The 18614-nt window shown below is 45.8% G+C and overlaps 3 protein-coding genes across 3 annotated transcripts; all 3 read left to right on the top strand.

Moving 5' to 3' along the window:
• Nucleotides 1-1909: 1909 nt before the first annotated feature.
• On the top strand, nt 1910-3981 carry LOC132454463 (GTPase IMAP family member 9-like). The gene is made up of 3 exons (XM_060047827.1): nt 1910-2297; nt 2488-2559; nt 2787-3981. Exons 1-3 carry the CDS (start codon nt 2288-2290, stop codon nt 3755-3757), a joined length of 1053 nt encoding a protein of 350 aa, XP_059903810.1. The 5' UTR covers nt 1910-2287; the 3' UTR covers nt 3758-3981.
• Nucleotides 3982-5277: 1296 nt separating this feature from the next.
• On the top strand, nt 5278-7938 carry LOC132454466 (claudin-9-like). Its single transcript, XM_060047829.1, has 2 exons — nt 5278-5491; nt 5780-7938. The coding sequence occupies exon 2, from the start codon at nt 6487-6489 to the stop codon at nt 7153-7155; it is 669 nt and encodes a 222-aa protein (XP_059903812.1). The 5' UTR covers nt 5278-5491; nt 5780-6486; the 3' UTR covers nt 7156-7938.
• A 997-nt stretch (nt 7939-8935) lies between these two features.
• On the top strand, nt 8936-18258 carry slc25a10b (solute carrier family 25 member 10b). Its single transcript, XM_060047828.1, has 11 exons — nt 8936-9455; nt 11666-11785; nt 12981-13095; nt 13354-13402; nt 15161-15202; nt 15418-15461; nt 15552-15622; nt 15934-16026; nt 16161-16238; nt 16328-16384; nt 16611-18258. Exons 1-11 carry the CDS (start codon nt 9366-9368, stop codon nt 16710-16712), a joined length of 861 nt encoding a protein of 286 aa, XP_059903811.1. The 5' UTR covers nt 8936-9365; the 3' UTR covers nt 16713-18258.
• Nucleotides 18259-18614: the final 356 nt, after the last annotated feature.

Here is an 18614-nt window from a genome sequence, read left to right as displayed (position 1 = left end):
AATCCTAGCGAGATCTGAAAATAAACTCATGGTTTGTCACTGTGAGGCGAGAGACAAGAGATGGAGATAATGGTTCTGGGGAGAGGAGGTGAAATGTCAGTATGTGTGGCCAGGTGTAGCTGAGGTGAAGCATGACTCTCAACACTTTAATCAGCCACTTGTTCACAGTGAGGGGAGTTGACCTGATAACGTTGACATATGGTGGTGAAGGCTGTGCGAGGGCACGCAACTAGATGGCAAACACACGTAATAACATTGATTATTGCTATTATTATATTACTATTATTCATTGTTTTTACGCATATGTCATTAACTGACAGAAAAGTTCACAGCACGTTTCTATGTGTGTATGAGTTATGGTTAAGCACCAGAATACATCACATTCAAGCTCATTTATAGGTTGATCAAAAGTAGATCTCACAGGTCTTAATATGCTAGTTATGAATGATATGAAAGATTTTCATATCAACAAAACATTTTGTATAAACCGGGAGAAATCAGGAAAAAGCTGTATTTCCAAGGAGGAGGTCTAGCAATTCCCTCATATGCCTAGGTTTTGCTGGACTAAAATCATATGAGGCTGGTTTTGAATGAGCTGTTCAGAACTCTTCGGACACGGATGCATCAGCCACACAATTAATGGACATTTATTGTTTGTGATATTATTTCCACAATTTACCTTTCTTCATCCATAAACATGGACTGCGATGTCTGGAATGTAATGAATGTATTATTTTCTGAAATCTTTAAATCCTTAAATCTTTAAAAGGTATGAGGTATTAAAGGGTATCCCTGGGATTTTGATCTGAGCATTTAATTTATTGATTATTATCAGATGAAGAGAATCTCCACACGTGACAAAAATGTTTAGATGTTTACCAGCTCCAATCCATTTTGATGGTTAATATAGGATTTAGTTCAGCTATAGTGGTGGCAACCTGAGTGTAGGAGTGTGTGTGAATGACGGCTGGTTCAGCCTCACCTGGCTGAGTCTGATTGGACTTGAGGCTGCACTACTGTTGAGTAATAAGTGTGCACTGGTTGCACCAGCCATCTCCACACACACTCGGGAGAGTTCTCTGAGACTGAAATGCAGAGCACCGGGTCATGAAACATTTTCCTTTACCATGAACCGGTCTTTCAACACAAACATCCTGCATCCTTTGCAGGGCCGCTGCTGGCCGTTTCGGTGCCCTACGCGAGCGGGGGGGGGGGGGGGGGGGGAGCCCCTTTTTATATATTAGGTAAAAACATCTAATTTGGCAAAATTGAGTGATAGGTTAGACAATTAAGAACAAACAACGGTGGGTCTCTTCATAACTAATTTACATATTTTTTTAATTCAATAATGTATTTTTTATTTTATTTTTTACAAACCTTAGTTTTTGGTGCCCCCTCAGGTACTTGGTGCCCTACGCACTCTGCGTACTCTGTGTACTCTGCGTACTCTACGTACTCTGCTCACTCTGCGTTTAGGGAGCGGCGGGCCTGGTCCTTTGCGTGGAGAAGCCATATAGAAGCCACCTAGGTGGAGTGTGGCAGCTGCCTGGGTGTAATGTAGCAAATGACCTTGCTGCAATGAGTTCCTAAATAAAGGAGCTGTTGCTGAGATCCTTTTTCTTTGTCGATTCTTTCATATTCTTTATTCTTCCAGAACGGTGCGCTACAAAGTCGTTTCACATTTGAACGCGACAGTGTTACTGGATTTAGAGCATAAGGAGCTTGCGTTACAAAGAGGAGCCTCAGAACCACGTGACTAGGGACACTGCATGCTGAGGAAGGTTTATATATTAAGACTTTTGAATGGAAGTAGTAATGCATATTCCCTACTGGCCTCAGTGGAGGCGGGGCAGAGGGGATCAGAGGAAGGAAGTGATGAAGTCGGTGGTGTCGCTGTCTTCCTCTCTTTCAAACAATGACATCTCTTTATATGGTTATAATCAGAGACGCTAAAGTCCCTTTAATTCATCCCCCGTTGTTTATGGGTTGTCATTTCAATACAGAGGTCATGCAGTGTCGCTGCATACATGTCCACTCAGCATATTCATAGTGTTGTCCACAGTTACTTTAGGATGTTTTCTTTTTTCTAACCGATAATAGAGACAATACAAGGAAATGGGAAGAGGCTTCTGAATGGGCTAAGAGTCCAGAGGTTTCCCAGAACACGCATGCACTTCGGTGTAGCTGGAGAGCTGAAGAAACAAAAGCGTTTTTTAATGAAATTAGATTAAAAGTTCCACAGCTGGGTCAACAACGTCTTTGAACTGGCTGACGGGAATCTGAGATAATGGCCGAAGGTAAGAAGAATTGTTTGATGCCATGATTATAGAATCATTGTCCGGCAAAGCGGTGCACTTCAGCCTTAAAAACACAGTGTTTAGCAATATGTTACATTAAGATGGTCGAAGCAAAGAGTTTGGGGGGAGAGTGGATATCTTATGGTCTATGTTTTCATATTTAGATCTGAATAGTGTCCTTTTGTGTCAGTTATTCCCCTCAGAGAGAAAAAACAGAAGACTCTCCCTCGGACTGATGGGTGTGGTCTCTCTAACCATGAAGGTAAGCATATCCATTTTGCTTGGGTTTGGATACTTGCCTCTAGTGTTCTGAATAAATGACCACAATATCAAAAGAATCCACCCAAAGTGCCAAATGGATTCATTATGCAATGATATTCTAACATGAGCAAATACAAAATCCAACTTCTCCTCCTTGATATTCTGTGATCGTGTAGTCGGGCCTACTCTGTGCTGCACTAACACAAACCCCCCCTTTGCCCTGCACAGCGTTGGACTTATCTGGCGGGTTGAGAATAGTCTTGGTGGGCAAGACCGGATCAGGGAAGAGTGCGTCCGGGAACACCATCCTGGGGAGGGCGGCCTTCAAGGAGGACCCCAGCTCGGTGTCGGTGACCCAGCACTGCGACACGGCCCGCGGGGAGGTGGACGGCACGGCGGTGCAGGTCATCGACACCCCGGGGCTGTTCGACACGGCCGTGACGCAGGAGGAGGTCAAGGCCAAAATAGAGGAGTGCGTCCAGATGTCGGTGCCCGGTCCCCACGCCTTCCTGCTGGTGATCAGGCTGGGGGTGAGGTTCACGGAGGAGGAGCGCAACGCCGTCAAGTGGATCCAGGAGAACTTTGGAGACGACGCCTCCATGTACACCATCATGCTGTTCACGTGCAAAGACCAGGCCAAGGCGGACAACGCGCTGAAGGAGTGCAAGGAGCTGCGGCGGCTCTCCATCACGTTCGGACGGCGGTATCACGCCTTCAACAACAACGACCCCAAGGACCGCCTGCAGGTCACGGAGCTCGTCACCATGATCCGGGAGATGGTGCAGGAGAACGGCGGGAAGCACTACACCAACGAGATGTACGAGAAGGCCCAGCGCAAGCTGCGGGAGGAGGAGGAGCGCAAGACGCGAGAGGAGCAGCAGAAGAAAGAGGAGGAGAGGAAGGTGTGGGACGAGGAGAGGGAGAAGATGAAGATGGAGAGGGAGAAGAAGAAAAGGCTCAGGAAAAAGACCATCGGCATGGCCTGCGCCTCCGCCGTGGTGCTGGTGTTGGTGGGGGCCGCCATAGCGATCGGCGCCGAGACGACGGTGGCCCTGGCCCTCGGAGCGCCCACCCTAGTACTGGGGGCGGCCTGCGGTCTGGCTGCCGTTTACATCTGGAAAAAAAGAAGCGGCAAATCCAAGGTTGTGGTTTTGCCGGTGTATGCCCCGCAGGCATGTGACGGCATGTTGGTCCATTGATTCTGCGTCACAGTTTGATTAAAGTATTATTCTGAATGAAGTAGCCCACTTTTGGGTGTATTTATTGTGAAACTGAGCTATATTCTCCAACACTGTCATTATACACCACAATATTACCAAGAATGTAAAAACAAGGGTTTTCAATGTATTGTTGTTGATTTTTTATCCCATTCGCAGCACCCTACTGTTAATATGATTTATTTTCTTAAATGGCTTGAACAAGATCCATGCTTCTTCAACTTTTTTATGGATTCCCTTGATTAAACCAAATTTTTGTGTTAACTCCAAGTATTAAATGTTACTGCAACTCCATGACCTTTTGTGAAAGTTTTAGATGTGAGATACCAAGGTCAAAAGGTCAAAGGAAAGCCAAATGTTTTTACTCTGATGTGTTCTTATGGAAGAGCAGAAATTTGATGTCGTCTGCTGGGTGTATTTTGAGCATTTTGACCTCACTTCCTTCAAGGAAATAAGAGACAATGGTATATGATTGCCCAGGGACCACATTTAAAGGGGTTGGTTTTCAAAACAATCACACACATTCCTCCGAGCATTAACTATTGACTCCCAAAGGATTCTAAATAGTAGCTTTAATCCAAGGAGATATGTATTGCTGTGCATTTATGTTTAACAAGTGAAATATAAAATGAAACATGACAAAACTAAAATACCCCCACCTTTCCATCACTAAAAAAACAAGTGGGTTGGTCTTGGGCATGAAACCCCCGGGTTGGTAATTGTCTCCACTCCGCCCCTTACCAGACCTGTAGCTTTCTGCGTTCTATTGAGACTTGCTTTCCTCCGAGCCTCTTGGCATAGCTCGTTGGTGAAGTGACTTTTATTGAACTCAACCATCTCTACAAACCATCTCTACAAACCAAAAAGGCAACGGCATCCGCACCTGTTCCCTGTTATTGGTGTTTGTTATATCCAACACAATGTAGCCAGCGTTGTATTCTCCAACGACCTTGCCTCACCCCGGGAGCTTTTCTCCGCCGGGGGAAGGACGATTGTGGAGGGTCTACTTCGATGCTTCCTCACCAACATTAGTCATAGTCCAAACAATGTTTGGTTTACAGTTGAAATAACTTGAAAACTTCTTGAAAACACTTGAATCTACTACAATTCGAAAGGAAAATGTGTTGTTTGAGTCTGTTTGCCTACCAAAAAAACGACCTTAGGCAAGGTGTAATGAGTTCACCATTTGCATTTATTTAGCTTATGGAACAGTAATGGCATAAACATCCAAGAGTTTAAAGCGAGTTTAAACATATGTATGTATACAATTTAACAAATATGCACCATGATACATCATATAGAGAGGTAAAAATATAATAATACAAGTTCTGACTATCTGACAAGAAGGCCACAACAAAATAGCACTACTAATAAGCCGCTATCACAGAGAACAGTGAAGCAACAACAACAACAATCCCTCGCACACAAAGATATTCTGCAATTGTCTATGTCTGTAAGTCTGCAGTCATGTGCATAAACAAAGTGACATTGTGCTGTCATTTTAACATAATCATGTGTGCGTGCATGTGTGTGTGTTTAGGGTGGGCCATTGGACATTGCTGCCCTCCCACACATCTATGTATGATTTCAAGACAGGCGGGCCTGTCATAATATAACAGTAGAAAGGCAGAGGAGCGAGTGCCCCCCCCCTCACACTGCTCCACCGCCCTGAGGCATCCAGACCGACCGTCCCAGCAGACCGCGTGCCTTCAGCTGGTGAGTTCAACCAAAAGGATTCATTTATTATCACTTCATGTCGCCCTGTGGCTTGAGATTATTATCAGTTACCACCGTTGAGTTTGGTTTATTTAAGCACAGTAAAGGTAGGGTCACTGTTTAATTGCTTACCACGGATTAGTTTGGTTTATTTTAATACTGTTACGCTATTGTAAAGTTTTTTTTAATGTTCTGTTATGTGATGTTAACTACACACAATGTATGATCTGATCTGAAACACTTCCCCCTATTTTTTTTATCTGACATTACTTACCGTAATCTCTTCAGTTACACACGGCATTCTGATGTGCAGAAGGGGGCCTTTCTCACAACGTGCACTCCTCCTGGGGAAGACCCGCACTAGACTATCTCTGGGACCTGTCTCTGGACCCCAGGTCTTCAACAGATATCCCCTTCAGAACAACACTCTCTCTGGCTCCTTGGTACTCCAATTGACCACCGATTGAAGCCTACATGACTTGACTTTGAGAACCACCACCACCACCACCACCACCACCACCACCACCACCACCACCACCACCACCACCACCCCCACCACCACCACCACCACCACCACCACCCCCACCACCACCACCACCCCCACCACCACCACCACCACCACCACCACCACCACCACCACCACCACCACCACCACCACCACCACCCCCACCACCACCACCACCCCCACCACCACCACCCCCACCACCACCACCACCACCACCACCACCACCACCACCACCACCACCACCACCACCCCCACCACCACCACCACCACCACCACCACCACCACCCCCACCACCACCCCCACCACCCCCACCACCACCACCACCACCACCACCCCCACCACCACCACCCCCACCACCACCACCACCCCCACCACCACCACCACCACCACCACCACCACTACAACGACCACTAGCACTCCCAAGACCACTACTGCTACTACTTTTCCCGCAGAGCTCCAGCGACCAGGAGTCTTGTCCACGGGGGCGACCATGGCCTCCACGGGGATGCAGCTGTTGGGCCTCTTACTGGCCGTGCTGGGGGGGGTGCTGGGGACGCTGGTGTGTGCCGCCCCTCTCTGGCGGATTTCCGCCTTCGTGGGCGGGGAGCTGGTGATCGCCCAGGTGCAGTGGGAGGGGCTGTGGATGAACTGCCTGTCCCAGACCACGGGCCACATCCAGTGTAAGACCTACGACTCCACCCTGGCCCTGCCCGCCTCGGCCCAGGCCGCCCGCACCATGACGGTCCTCTCCCTGCTGCTCTGCGTGGGCGCCCTCGCCCTGGCCGTGGCCGGGGCCAAGTGCACGCACTGCCTCGGCGACGGGGACCCGGGGGCCAAGCCTCGGCTGGCCAAGCTGGCGGGGGCGCTGTTCGCCGTGGCCGGGCTCCTGTTCGCGTTGCCCGTGTGCTGGACGGCCTACGCCGTCGTCCGGGACTTCTACGACCCCGACGTGGCCGCGCCCCTGAAGCGGGAGCTGGGGCCCGCGCTTTACCTGGGCTGGGGGGCCAGCCTGCTGCTCCTGGTGGGGGGCGGGCTCCTGCATGCCGGCTCCTCTCCGCCGGGCGCCGGGGCACGGGGGCCCACGCTTGGACGCGCGGGGAAGGAGGGCCCTCAGCCCGTCGCGGCAGGGGGGACACCCGCGGAGAAGGCCTACGTATGAGGGGCCGCGGAGGTCTTTGTTTGGGTTCTTTTCTTTCCTTTTTTAACCTGCCTACTGCCTGTGACCCCCCCCCCCCCCCACCTCTTGTTTATCTGCTTGTGTCCTTGTTATTTTTTGTTAAGTTATTTTGATTTTCTATGTTCCTGCCCACACTGTAAAGCGTCCTTGAGTTTGAAAGGCGCTAAAAAAATCTAATTTATTATTATTATTATTTTATTACTTTTTCTCTCTGGGTAAGTTGCCGGAATGTAAATATCACAGCGTTGTTATTATATGGAGATGCATAATACAGTAAAAAAAAAAAAGAAAAGAAGTGAGTGTTGAGTGATGTTTGTGTTAACATGCAGTTTGTACTCATGCTCATTATGTGGTCGTGTCAGAGTGGGTGGGACACTGTGGGTTGCACCAGCGAGCATTAATGTCGTAATTCACATATTTCAGATTCCACTCCTCTGTGTGTGTGTGTGTGTGTGTGTGTGTGTGTGTGTGTGTGTGTGTGTGTGTGTGTGTGTGTGTGTGTGTGTGTGTGTGTGTGTGTGTGTGTGTGTGTGAGAGAGAGAGTTAGCAATGTGCAGAAAAGGTCAATGCAAATTGTTTTTTCACGCTCGTGTTGTAAACAACTGGGTATGGTTGTCATAATGTTCCAGTGTTTTATTAAGACTTTTTTAAAATAAAGCTATTTGTAAGATTCTCATAATTAACATTATTCAACGATGCAATTAATGGATCACAGACAGACAAATAGATGATAGATAGATGATAGAATAAAGATAAATAAATGTTAGTGTTTTCGCTCTTTCCTCCAAATTCGTCATTCCTGAATACCCCACTTGGTGGCAGTGCAAACCAACTGATGTGGCGCCAGTCATTCTGTGACTTTATCCAGTTCAGACCTTCTCGAAGATCATCATTCCGTAATCTTTATTCAGCATTTATAGTCATCTCTATAGTTACAGGTTCCACATAAATGGCATCCCCTGAAGCTGCTCGCTGGTATTAAGAAGGTAGCCTCCTCGAAGTTTACATGCTAATATATGCTAATATATTGTATAAAATACTAACATATTGTATACAAATGTGATTCATTAGGCGTACAACTGACTGATGTGGAGCGTACTGCACGCCTGCTGCTGACCGTGAAGGCATTTTATCCCACGAGAGCAGGGTATAGTCCTGTTACGACGTGGCCATTGCCTTTCAATGGTATAAGGACAGATAAAAATCGACAAAAAGACAAGTGACAAAATACAATGATGCAATAATACAACTTTTTAAATGACCCAACATAAAATGATACGACCGTGCTGGTTGCATAATTGTTGCACTTGCACGTTTTTTTTTAATTGTTTTACATCCAAAAGAAGTTAACGTCAAAGGTGGTAATGTTTAACAGCAAACCGTCTGCACTGTCTGGCACCATTGCAGTATACGTTAGGTATTAGGAAGAATAAGTAACAAAGTTAACCAACAGTTATGTAATGGCACATGGAACATTGTTGCAACACAGCACACAGCGGTTCATTTTGGCCTAAATCATCTTCCCAATCCCAGATACTTCCAGAATAATTTTACAAAAGTAATTTCTCTAATGGGAACATACTCTATTCTTTCGAGAGGACAATGCCACGTTTAGCACCCTTAAAGGGACACGATCATTTTCCTATTTCTGCTGAGCCGACAGTGGGTCGGTCTCACTTTAAATCTGCGGAGACTTTGACAACGAGGAAAGTGAAACAAGGCGGTCCGGCAATAGAAGGGTAAAACTAGGTTAGATTTTTTTTTTCATGCTGTCACATTCTGCACAGTTGCACACAGACCAGCGTTCACGACCTTTGGCTCTACCGGACAAGTTCTCCGAGAGGCAGTTCCTCAGCCTACGATGCCAATTGGCTGTTCGTGCAACTCTCGCGCCCCCACCAGTTTACAGTTCAATCGTGATACGTTTAGAATAACCACGGGAGGTTACTTTTACATATAAACACATGCGTACGTGCAGATGAGGTGACGCGCAAGTGTGCGTCGTCCAGCAAACCAACGACTTCCCGTCGACCATCGAATGTGTGAAGATTAACCAGGCTACCCTTTTGACCCACTGGACTGCTGTGGCCAAAGACACGGGCCAGTGTGGAGAGCACACTGCGCGGAAAGGATCTAACCCTGCTGCCTCTTCTTGAACTGCATAGACGAGAAGATCTTCACATCTCGCCAACATGACGGAGAAACGAATGTCGCGGTGGTATTTTGGGGGAATCGCCTCTTGCGGGGCTGCCTGCTGCACACACCCGCTTGATCTCATCAAGGTGAGTGCACTGCACACGGTGGAGGAACTATAGGCTACAGGAAATACAAGAGATGTCATCTCCTGTACTGTGGACGTCAAAAGAACACAGGCCTGCGCTAGACTCAGTCCTGCAGCTGTTAATCGCGGACGCCAACATCTGCAGCGTTTTTTTGTGTCTATATGTCCAGGACGATTTGATAATATGTATTCGTGATCCATGATATTTTATTCTTTGTTGACCTTTTTAATTCGGTAATGCTTATCGAATGTGTAGATCAGTGGTCCAGTAGATGACCTAGATCCAGTAGGGATTCCTAAATCAGTGTCAGCGCGTGACTTATGTTGTGCGTGCACGCCAATGGGGCAACTCACAGCCTTCAGTGGTTTGGTTTACTATGAATGATCTGCAACAACTTCACTCAATGCTGGACTCTACATTCTCACAGATGCGTGTAATTAGTATTTCCTGTTCACAAACGTAATTGTAGCCTTCAGTAAGTCATATGATGCATAGCCTTATGACCTGCATGCAGACACGGATTACTGCGCGTTCCTGGTAATTGTTTCGCAGTATATCAGCTATTTGATGTAATCATGTATGTTGTCTCAAGTTTGAACTCTATTATCGAACAGATGGCGCAATAGGCCTAACACATTCCAGGGCCGGCGAGAGCAATTGTCAGGGCGGCCCGAAACCGTCAGCATAGCAACCCCCCCCCCCCCCCCCCCCCCCGCTCGCAAGACCTGTCCAGGGCGCAAGTTGATTTCGAGTCGCCTAGGGCTCCGAAACGGCCAGCGCCGGCCCTGCATTCCATGTGTTTGCTATAGCTTAGGTTGATTTAGGCAATTTAAAGTATAAGCCATAGTTCTCTAGCCACAGAGATTAAGGCATTGAAAGCCTGCCTTAACTTGTCGTCGCTGTAGCTGACAAGGGTCTTGCCAAAATGCATTTGGGCAGCAGCAGGGTGCATCTCTGTCAACCGGTGGGTAAATTGTGCCCCTTGAACCAAGTGTCAGTTAGCTGTGTGTACGTGCAAAGGTGGCTCAATGCATTGCTGTCTATTTTGAATCGCAGCATCCAAGGACGGACACACACACACACACACACACACACACACACACACACACACACACACACACACACACACACACACACACACACACACACACACACAAGACTGAATATAGGAATAGAATGGGCTTTACGATTTGAAGGCCTTTGTCAGAACAGCAACAAATAACTGTTGCAAGGGCATTATGAGTCACGTGTAGGTCGATGTTTATTAGACAAGTCTATGTATAGTAGCCAAGTCTGACAAGAAGTCACGTCTATGTCAAGGAGTCACATCTATGTACAGCGTTCACGTCTATACAGTGTTCATGTCTATGTTGTCTATATAGGAGCTTATATAGGAGCATGTGGGCCTGCTATGGGGCCTACTAGAAATACATAAACCCGATCAACACCTAGAATACCTCTGTAATGACTGAGGATTTATGCTTGGATAATCGCAGAGGTACAATTCATCTCCACACAGTGGATGCTTTAAGGTGGCTTTGTCTTTGGCATAGTGTATGAATGTTAGTGACAATTGTGTAAACCTGCAAGTTAGAAGTCTGCATCCACCTCTACTCAACAGAGCCTGTGGTGTACTCCTCAGCTCGATTAGGGGACCTGGGAGAGTATGCAAAGTAAGCCAAAGGTTACAAACACAAGTTGCTTTGGTTGACGTGCTCTCAATGACCTTCAAACTGTCTTAGCTCTCGGGATTTCAAAATTACTTGTTTTTTAGATGGCATACTACAAATTGAATTGGAATGCAACTCTGTACGTAAATGTTGTATAGCAGCTCCGTATCACAACTGGTTTGGTGGATGCAGTTTAGCAATAAAGTCAAGGCCATTTTATTAGTATTGCCCCAAGTTGGAAGGCATAGTCCGACCTATGCAAACACACGCAAATTACACAAACACAAATTTCAGCAATCCACATCATATGCAAACCACAGTAGCCCATGTTTATGTACAGTGAATAGATCCTTAAGTCAATGTTGAACACTGGCAGTATAGCCTGCAGTCTTAAATCACGGAGGCCGACTTTGATGGACCACAAGTCAGTTATTGATTTAGATTTTTTTTCTGCAGAGGGAGGATGTCCATTTGCTAGCTGAACAACTTTGTCATTTTGCTTTGGTGTCTTTCGCCCCCCCCCCCTCTTTTTCTTCTCAGGTTCACCTGCAGACTCAGCAGGAGGTGAAGTTGAGGATGGTGGGGATGGCCACGCATGTGGTGAAGAGCGAAGGCTTCCTGGCCCTCTACAGCGGCCTCTCCGCCTCCTTGTGTAGACAGGTGTGGGCATCCTTTCAGCGAATGTGCAAACTTCGGCTCCATGCATCCAGTTCATACATGGATGTCCTCTGCTGTCCGTTACCCTTTATAAGTATATGCATTGTATTTACTGTATGTAATATGTATTCATGCACAAGGAGCCATTATAGTATGCTGCTGTGCAGGCGAGTGGTATTGTAAAGAAGTACTGTAGCTGGGGAAAGCCAGTCCCACACAGAAATGCAAAATAATAAGATTACTAAGCGTGTCTAGTTGCAGGATACTTTTGAGCACTAAATAAAGCTTTGGGGGGCAACCTTCATAACGGCGTCGGCGTCTGCCATGTTATGCCATGCCCAACAAGCCAGGCTGCGCTTGCATGATTGCACGGCTTTCTCTGTTTATGGTGTTGACCTGTTCCTCTTAGGAACAAAAAACTGTAAAAGAGGACAGTTGCAAAAGAGATTTTTTTTATTTTATATATAACTTTATTATCTAATTTCCCTAGCACTTGGAGAATTTGGCCAGCTCTTATCATGGCTGCCACTTACGGGTCACCTCACCCAGTTCGGAACCTTCAGTGTATAAGGCCCTTAGACTGGAGCCCTGCTCTGAAAGGTAGCGCTATGCTCCTCTTCCTCTTCCACGCCTATCGTGTATTTAATGTAACCAATCGGCACCTGCTGATGGGATGAACGACACATTTGAAATGCAACGGATAGATTATGCTTGGTATTCATCGTGTGTGCCTCGTTGTGCAGGTAGAAGGGTTGAGGACCTAAAGTCTGGCCCAGTTTGACTCCTTTTCCTTGTTATTTTTCTCTCTGTCTGCTTATGTCACACGACGTTCAGTCAAATTTCTACTTATGCTCTATTTCTATGGTTCCTTATTGTTTTTGTTCTGACCCCTTTTCCCACAAATATACTCTTTAAAAATACTTATAAACACATTTGTCCTTTTCATCTCTGTGTCTGCTCTTTTTCTGTACCAGGGCACGGATGGTAGACTAAACTAGTGAAGATGACAAGTATTTACCATGGATCATGGTATTATCTTATTTCCATTAAAGTACTAAAGTAGTACACTACAGCAGCAGACCCATAACTAGTGTTTCGAGTGGGACCTGTGTTCTCCCTATGACCACACCTCTGTGAAAAGGGCATATTCCCCCCCCTTTTCTAACTCTGATCTCGGGCCGTCTTTGTCGCTCCACAGATGTCCTATTCCCTGACAAGGTTTGCCATCTACGAGACTGTAAGGGACGTGATTGGGAGCACGAGCCAGGGGCCCATGCCTTTCTACCAGAAGGTCCTACTGGGGGCTTTCGGAGGTAGGGAGAGAACCTACCTTGTCTCCTTCTTACTGTCGTCCTTATTTCTTGTTATCTTTTGCTTTTGGCAGGGTGGAACACAGCTTTGTCTTCCTCTCTTGCTCGCGCCCTCTTTCTCTTATCACCATCACTGAACCAAATGATTCTTCTGAAGTTCAAATTTGTCTTCCTCTGGTCTCATCTCTTGGGGAGGGGGTTCACAGGCTGGGTGATGTGCAATGACCTCCCATACACATGTCGCACTGCTTCCCCCCGCAGGTTTCACTGGAGGATTTGTCGGCACGCCAGCAGACATGGTGAATGTCAGGTGAGATGCAATGTCCACCTGTAACCTTCATCCGACACTCTAAGGCCTTTCACACCTGCACCGAGAGTCAGACATTCTCCTGATAATCCCCAGTGCAGTGGGGCTGTATGTGTGAACAGAAATGTCAGAATCCACCCCTCCGGAGTTCAACCTACCAGGCCCCTAGCGTAAAGGAGAGTTCATAACCAGCGAGTTGGTGTGCTGCTGGCTTGTTGAGGATGTTTCTATCGTGCCAATGGCACCAGTGTAGCTGCCTCATACTTTTCTCTTTTTCTATTTTGCGTTTTACTTACATTTATCTGTGTCGCACCCTGTTGTAATTGCGGATGTCTAAATAAATCACAGCGTAATCGTCCAGTCAATTGCCTCGACCGCGGAGTGCTATTGGCAAAACACTGTGACCTCCGCTGCATACTTTTTGCGTCACAACCTGCCTCCTACATGCTATACCCCGGCGCCCCCCCTCGCCTTAGGCCCCGTCCACACGAAGCCGAAACGGGCGAAACCGTTACGGTTTCGATCTATCCGGTTTCTAAGTATCTCAGTAAAGACGAAGCCAAGCGAAACCGGATAGATCTGTAGAAACGCTGTAGTAAACATTCCAGGCCCATAAGGGGCGCTGCTTCTGGTACACAAATCCAGAAGAAGAAGAGGCGAGCATGCGCATAAAGGCTGCCCCCCGAACCACTAACAACACAAACAAACAGCTCTTCTACGATGGCGAACTAGATTCTCAATAAATAATGGCTTAGCAACCCAACAAGGGACATGATATGCTGCAGAACGATTACAAGCTTGTAGTCCGCCATCATCTTTTTTGTTGTGATTTCTGAGACTCCGCGGGCTTAAGAGCCATTGGCTAGGAGGTCGAGGGGTGGGGCGATGATGTCATGGTTTGCGGTTTCAGTCGGTTTCAGGCGTCCACACGAAACCAAAACGAAACCGGATAGATTTGAAACCACCTCCGAGGGTGGTTTCAGAAGTTTGCGGTTTCGGTCAGCGGATTCGCTGGCTTCGTGTGGACGGAAGGCCGAACCGTACAAGACCTTTGCGGTTTCGCCATGAAATCGGCTTCGTGTGGACGGGGCCTAAGGCCCCGTCCACACGAAGCCGATTCGTGTGGACGCCTGAAACCGACTGAAACCGTAAACCATGACGTCATCGCCCCACCCCTCGACCCTCTAGCCAATGACTGTTAAGCCCGCGGAGTCTCAGAACTCACAACAGCAAGGATTTCTGTAGCAGAAGCAGCGCTCCTTATGGGCCTGGAATGTGTACTACAGCGTTTCTACAGATCTACCCGGTTTCGCTTGGCTTCGTCTTTACGGAGATACTGCGAAACCGGATAGATCGAAACCGTAACGGTTTCGCCTGTTTCGGCTTCGTGTGGACGGGGCCTTAGTTGTATGGAGTACCTCAGATATGTGGGAACATGTCTGATGGGGCCGATCTCCTCATGTGTGAAAGGGAAACTCCTGATCGGTATTCGTACCTGATTCTATGGAGCTCATGTGCAAAGGGCCTATTGGTTAACACAGCGTTAATAGAGGTCTGTTATAGGGGAGAAGGACTGCAACATGATACAAGGGAGAAAACAACCAGTTCTTTTCAACGTCTTAGCTGTCAAGTCCAAGCCTATGCTCAGACTTGCCAGGCAATTGCCTGGGTAATTGTTGTGCGTCAAGAAAGATTATAGTGGTGCACCCTGATCTTGTAGTGGTTTTGTCCATTACAACAACCTGTGTTTTTGTTTTTCAGGATGCAGAATGACGTTAAACTCCCGCCAGAGCTCAGGAGGAAGTGAGTGTTGCAGATGCCTCATTTGTTTGCGGCCTCAGGCTCTTTAGCTGCCACTACAACATCACAACTTACTTAACTGTGTGTGTGTGTGTGTGTGTGTGTGTGTGTGTGTGTGTGTGTGTGTGTGTGTGTGTGTGTGTGTGTGTGTGTGTGTGTGTGTGTGTGTGTGTGTGTGTGTGTGTGTGTGTGTGTGTGTGTGTGTGTGTGTGTGTTAGCTACAAACATGCTATCGACGGACTCGTGCGAGTCTTCCAGGAAGGTGAGAAGAGGCCGTGAATATGCCGGCGCACATTTCAACATAAACTTTACGTTTGCGTCATCACTGACTTTCCACCTTCCTGCTTTACAGAAGGATTCAGAAAACTGTTCTCCGGCGCCACCATGGCCTCCAGCAGAGGAGCTTTGGTGACTGTGGGGCAGGTCTGTATTCACATGTATTCTGTGTGTGTGTGTGTGTGTCTGCTCTCTAGTATAGTGATGGGCCACGATTTATGGATGCTTCCTGAAAACATTATGGGAGAATAAAGAAAAAATATATATTTATCAGTTTAAGTTTACATGATTGCGCTCAATAACTAAAACAAATGAATGCATTAATTATGATATTTACGTCAAAAGGCTAAAATGATGCAATCAAAAGGTTTTTTTTTTTTGGACATGCATAAATCCTGATTTGCAGTTGTCTTGCCAAAGAAAATAACTGAACGGTCATTGTGCGTTGCTCTCTGAAGCTGGCGTGCTACGACCAGGCCAAGCAGCTGGTGCTGGGAACAGGCGTGATGGGAGATAACGTATTCACCCACTTCCTGTCCAGCTTCATTGCTGTGAGTATCATGGTGGTCTTCGACTTTGCTTTAACACTGGGTGTCAGAATCGTTTTCAGTTGTGCAGTTTTTTTTTCCCATGCAAATGATTTGCAAAGGCACATGTAACTGACTGTGACTGTGCATGTCTGTAGGGAGGATGTGCCACATTCCTCTGTCAGCCTCTCGATGTCATGAAGACCAGGCTCATGAGTTCCAAAGGAGAGTACACAGTGAGTACTTGCTATGTTCATTCGTGCAATTGACCTAACCCTGTCTCATCATTATATCCAATGTCAACTCTCTCTGTGTGTCCCTGCAGGGAGTGACACATTGCCTACGAGAGACAGCCAGGCTGGGTCCAATGGCTTTCTATAAGGTCAGAGACATTCACACTATACAGAGCTGTAGCATAAACCTTTTTCTCAAGACATTTAGTGACCATCTCATTAAAACCATCTCCTGCAACCTTTTGTTAAAGTGTAAAATGTTTGGCACGGCAAGCTGTTCTAAACAAGGTTACTTGTACTCAAATCCATACATGAAGTCGTATTTCTGATGCATTTTTTGACCATCCTTGTGACTCCCCTTGCGATATCCCACAGGGTCTGGTGCCAGCAGGGATCCGCTTAATTCCTCACACAGTGCTGACCTTTATGTTCCTGGAGCAGCTCAAGAACCACTTTGGTATCCGCATCATCTCCTGATCTGCTCTGTCCTCCTCCTCTCTCCTCAATGCATCGCGCCACTGACGGTGCCTTGATCTCTTCTGTGGTGACCAGTCACATCTATAAGGTCCATTTGTGTCCATGGGGATTTAGGTCCAATGGAAACCAGAACTGTAATCTCTTGGCTTTTCTCCTTTTTATTTTTTTTTTTCATCTGCTTTTAAAACTGTTATGATTATGGAAGAAAGAGAGCAGCGTCTATAACCTATAACTTCCTCTTCCTCTATCGGTGAAATCTAGGTTAATATACAGCATGAATATTTAGGTTCTGCTATTAACGTGCCATGTTGAACATTATCTTTTAATTTTTTTTGCCAATGTTTAGGGTGACTTTAGGTTTGTGTTATTTTTGTAGTTACTAAACAATTCCTTCAGTTCTTATTTTTAATAATTATGCCTGGTAACGTTGAATTAATTTAGATTGTAGAATTAAATGTGTTTCCTACCAATCTATCCCGTTTCCAAAACAGAAAGACATTGCCAAAACATACGGTTGTTTTGATGTCTTACAGTGAATGAATCAATAGATGCCAATGGAACATTTACACGTTAGAACTTGACATATTATCTACTCACTTATAAGTGATGAGGTTGGAAAGTTTCTACCTGATTCCACCATGCTTGTATCCCAAACTTTAAGATGATGTATCAGACAAGGGGACCAAGGGGAAAACACTGAGAATAGTTTGGTAGAAATCCTCCCAGCCTTTATAAGTATACGTCAAAAGGAAGATGTAATACATCTATGAACCTTAGTATTTATGCTAATCTATTAATTGGTACTAATGTTATGATCATCTGGAGAACTGACACCTATATCGTGTCTTTAACACTATGTGTCCATGTTACGGCTGAAACCATATTGTGTCAAGGTACTTAACACACACAAACATACATGCATTTCAAACTCAAATTTTATTCAATAATGTTGTTGGCATTTTCCTACTAATGTGCTGTGTTGTTGATTTTACGTTGGCTTCATTTCAAAGGTTTTCTGCAGTCATCTGACATATGTTGTTGCTGTTAAGTAGATTCGATTTAGGTTGGTCATAGTATTTCTGATGTGGGCATTATTCTCTATAAGGTATCTACAGCTGTGTAATCATCTACTGAATTCCAATTATAGTGCTGTTGCCTTAAATACGATATGCCCTCAAGGGGGCAGCATGGTACTGCTGAACGAACTCTAACTGTCACTAGATGGTTCATGTTTATCAGTCTTTCACTGCAAGTTCACGCATCCCTCATTTCCACTAACGATAATGAATGTGGCTCGCCTCCACGATTCTTCACTGTGGAGTCTAAATCAATCATCTCCGAGGGAGATGTAGCCTTATTGATGCAGACGCAGACTACAGTAGCCACCTTGCAATGTGAATTTGACGATGTCCTAGATTATTTTGTAGATTAGTAATTTATGATTTTGCAATAAAAAATACTGGTTTAAAGGCTGATAGGTTTGACTTTAGCATCTAATGCAGTATGAACAATTTATGTTAATAACAAATAAATCATGTTAAAACCATTTGTCTGCTTTCATTGGGTTATAAAGTTGACACAGGAGTCCCTCCACTCCACGGAGATATTAACCAGTGGTAGTGAATGTAGGCCTACTCGCATTCAACTTTAACTTCAATTTATTTACTTAAATAAAAGTGGAAAAGTACAGGCTCTGAAATGTACTCAAAGTATAAAAGTAAAAAGTAGCCATGCCTGCAGTTTCTGTGCAAAGCTGAACCTCACGTCCTATTAATCTAATTCAGAGTCTGTTACAATTATACTATTCTAAGTAAAATAAATAATAAACATTATCTTTGCCACGATTTGCAAATCAGTTTTCAATGACAGCTATAGAACTCGAAAAACTATCAAAACGAGAAC

Source organism: Gadus macrocephalus, chromosome 3 (assembly GCF_031168955.1).
Source record: "Gadus macrocephalus chromosome 3, ASM3116895v1".
Taxonomy (NCBI): Eukaryota; Metazoa; Chordata; class Actinopteri; order Gadiformes; family Gadidae; genus Gadus; species Gadus macrocephalus.
The sequence above is the reverse complement of the archived record's forward strand: the minus strand, read 5'-3'. Positions and strand labels throughout refer to the sequence as shown.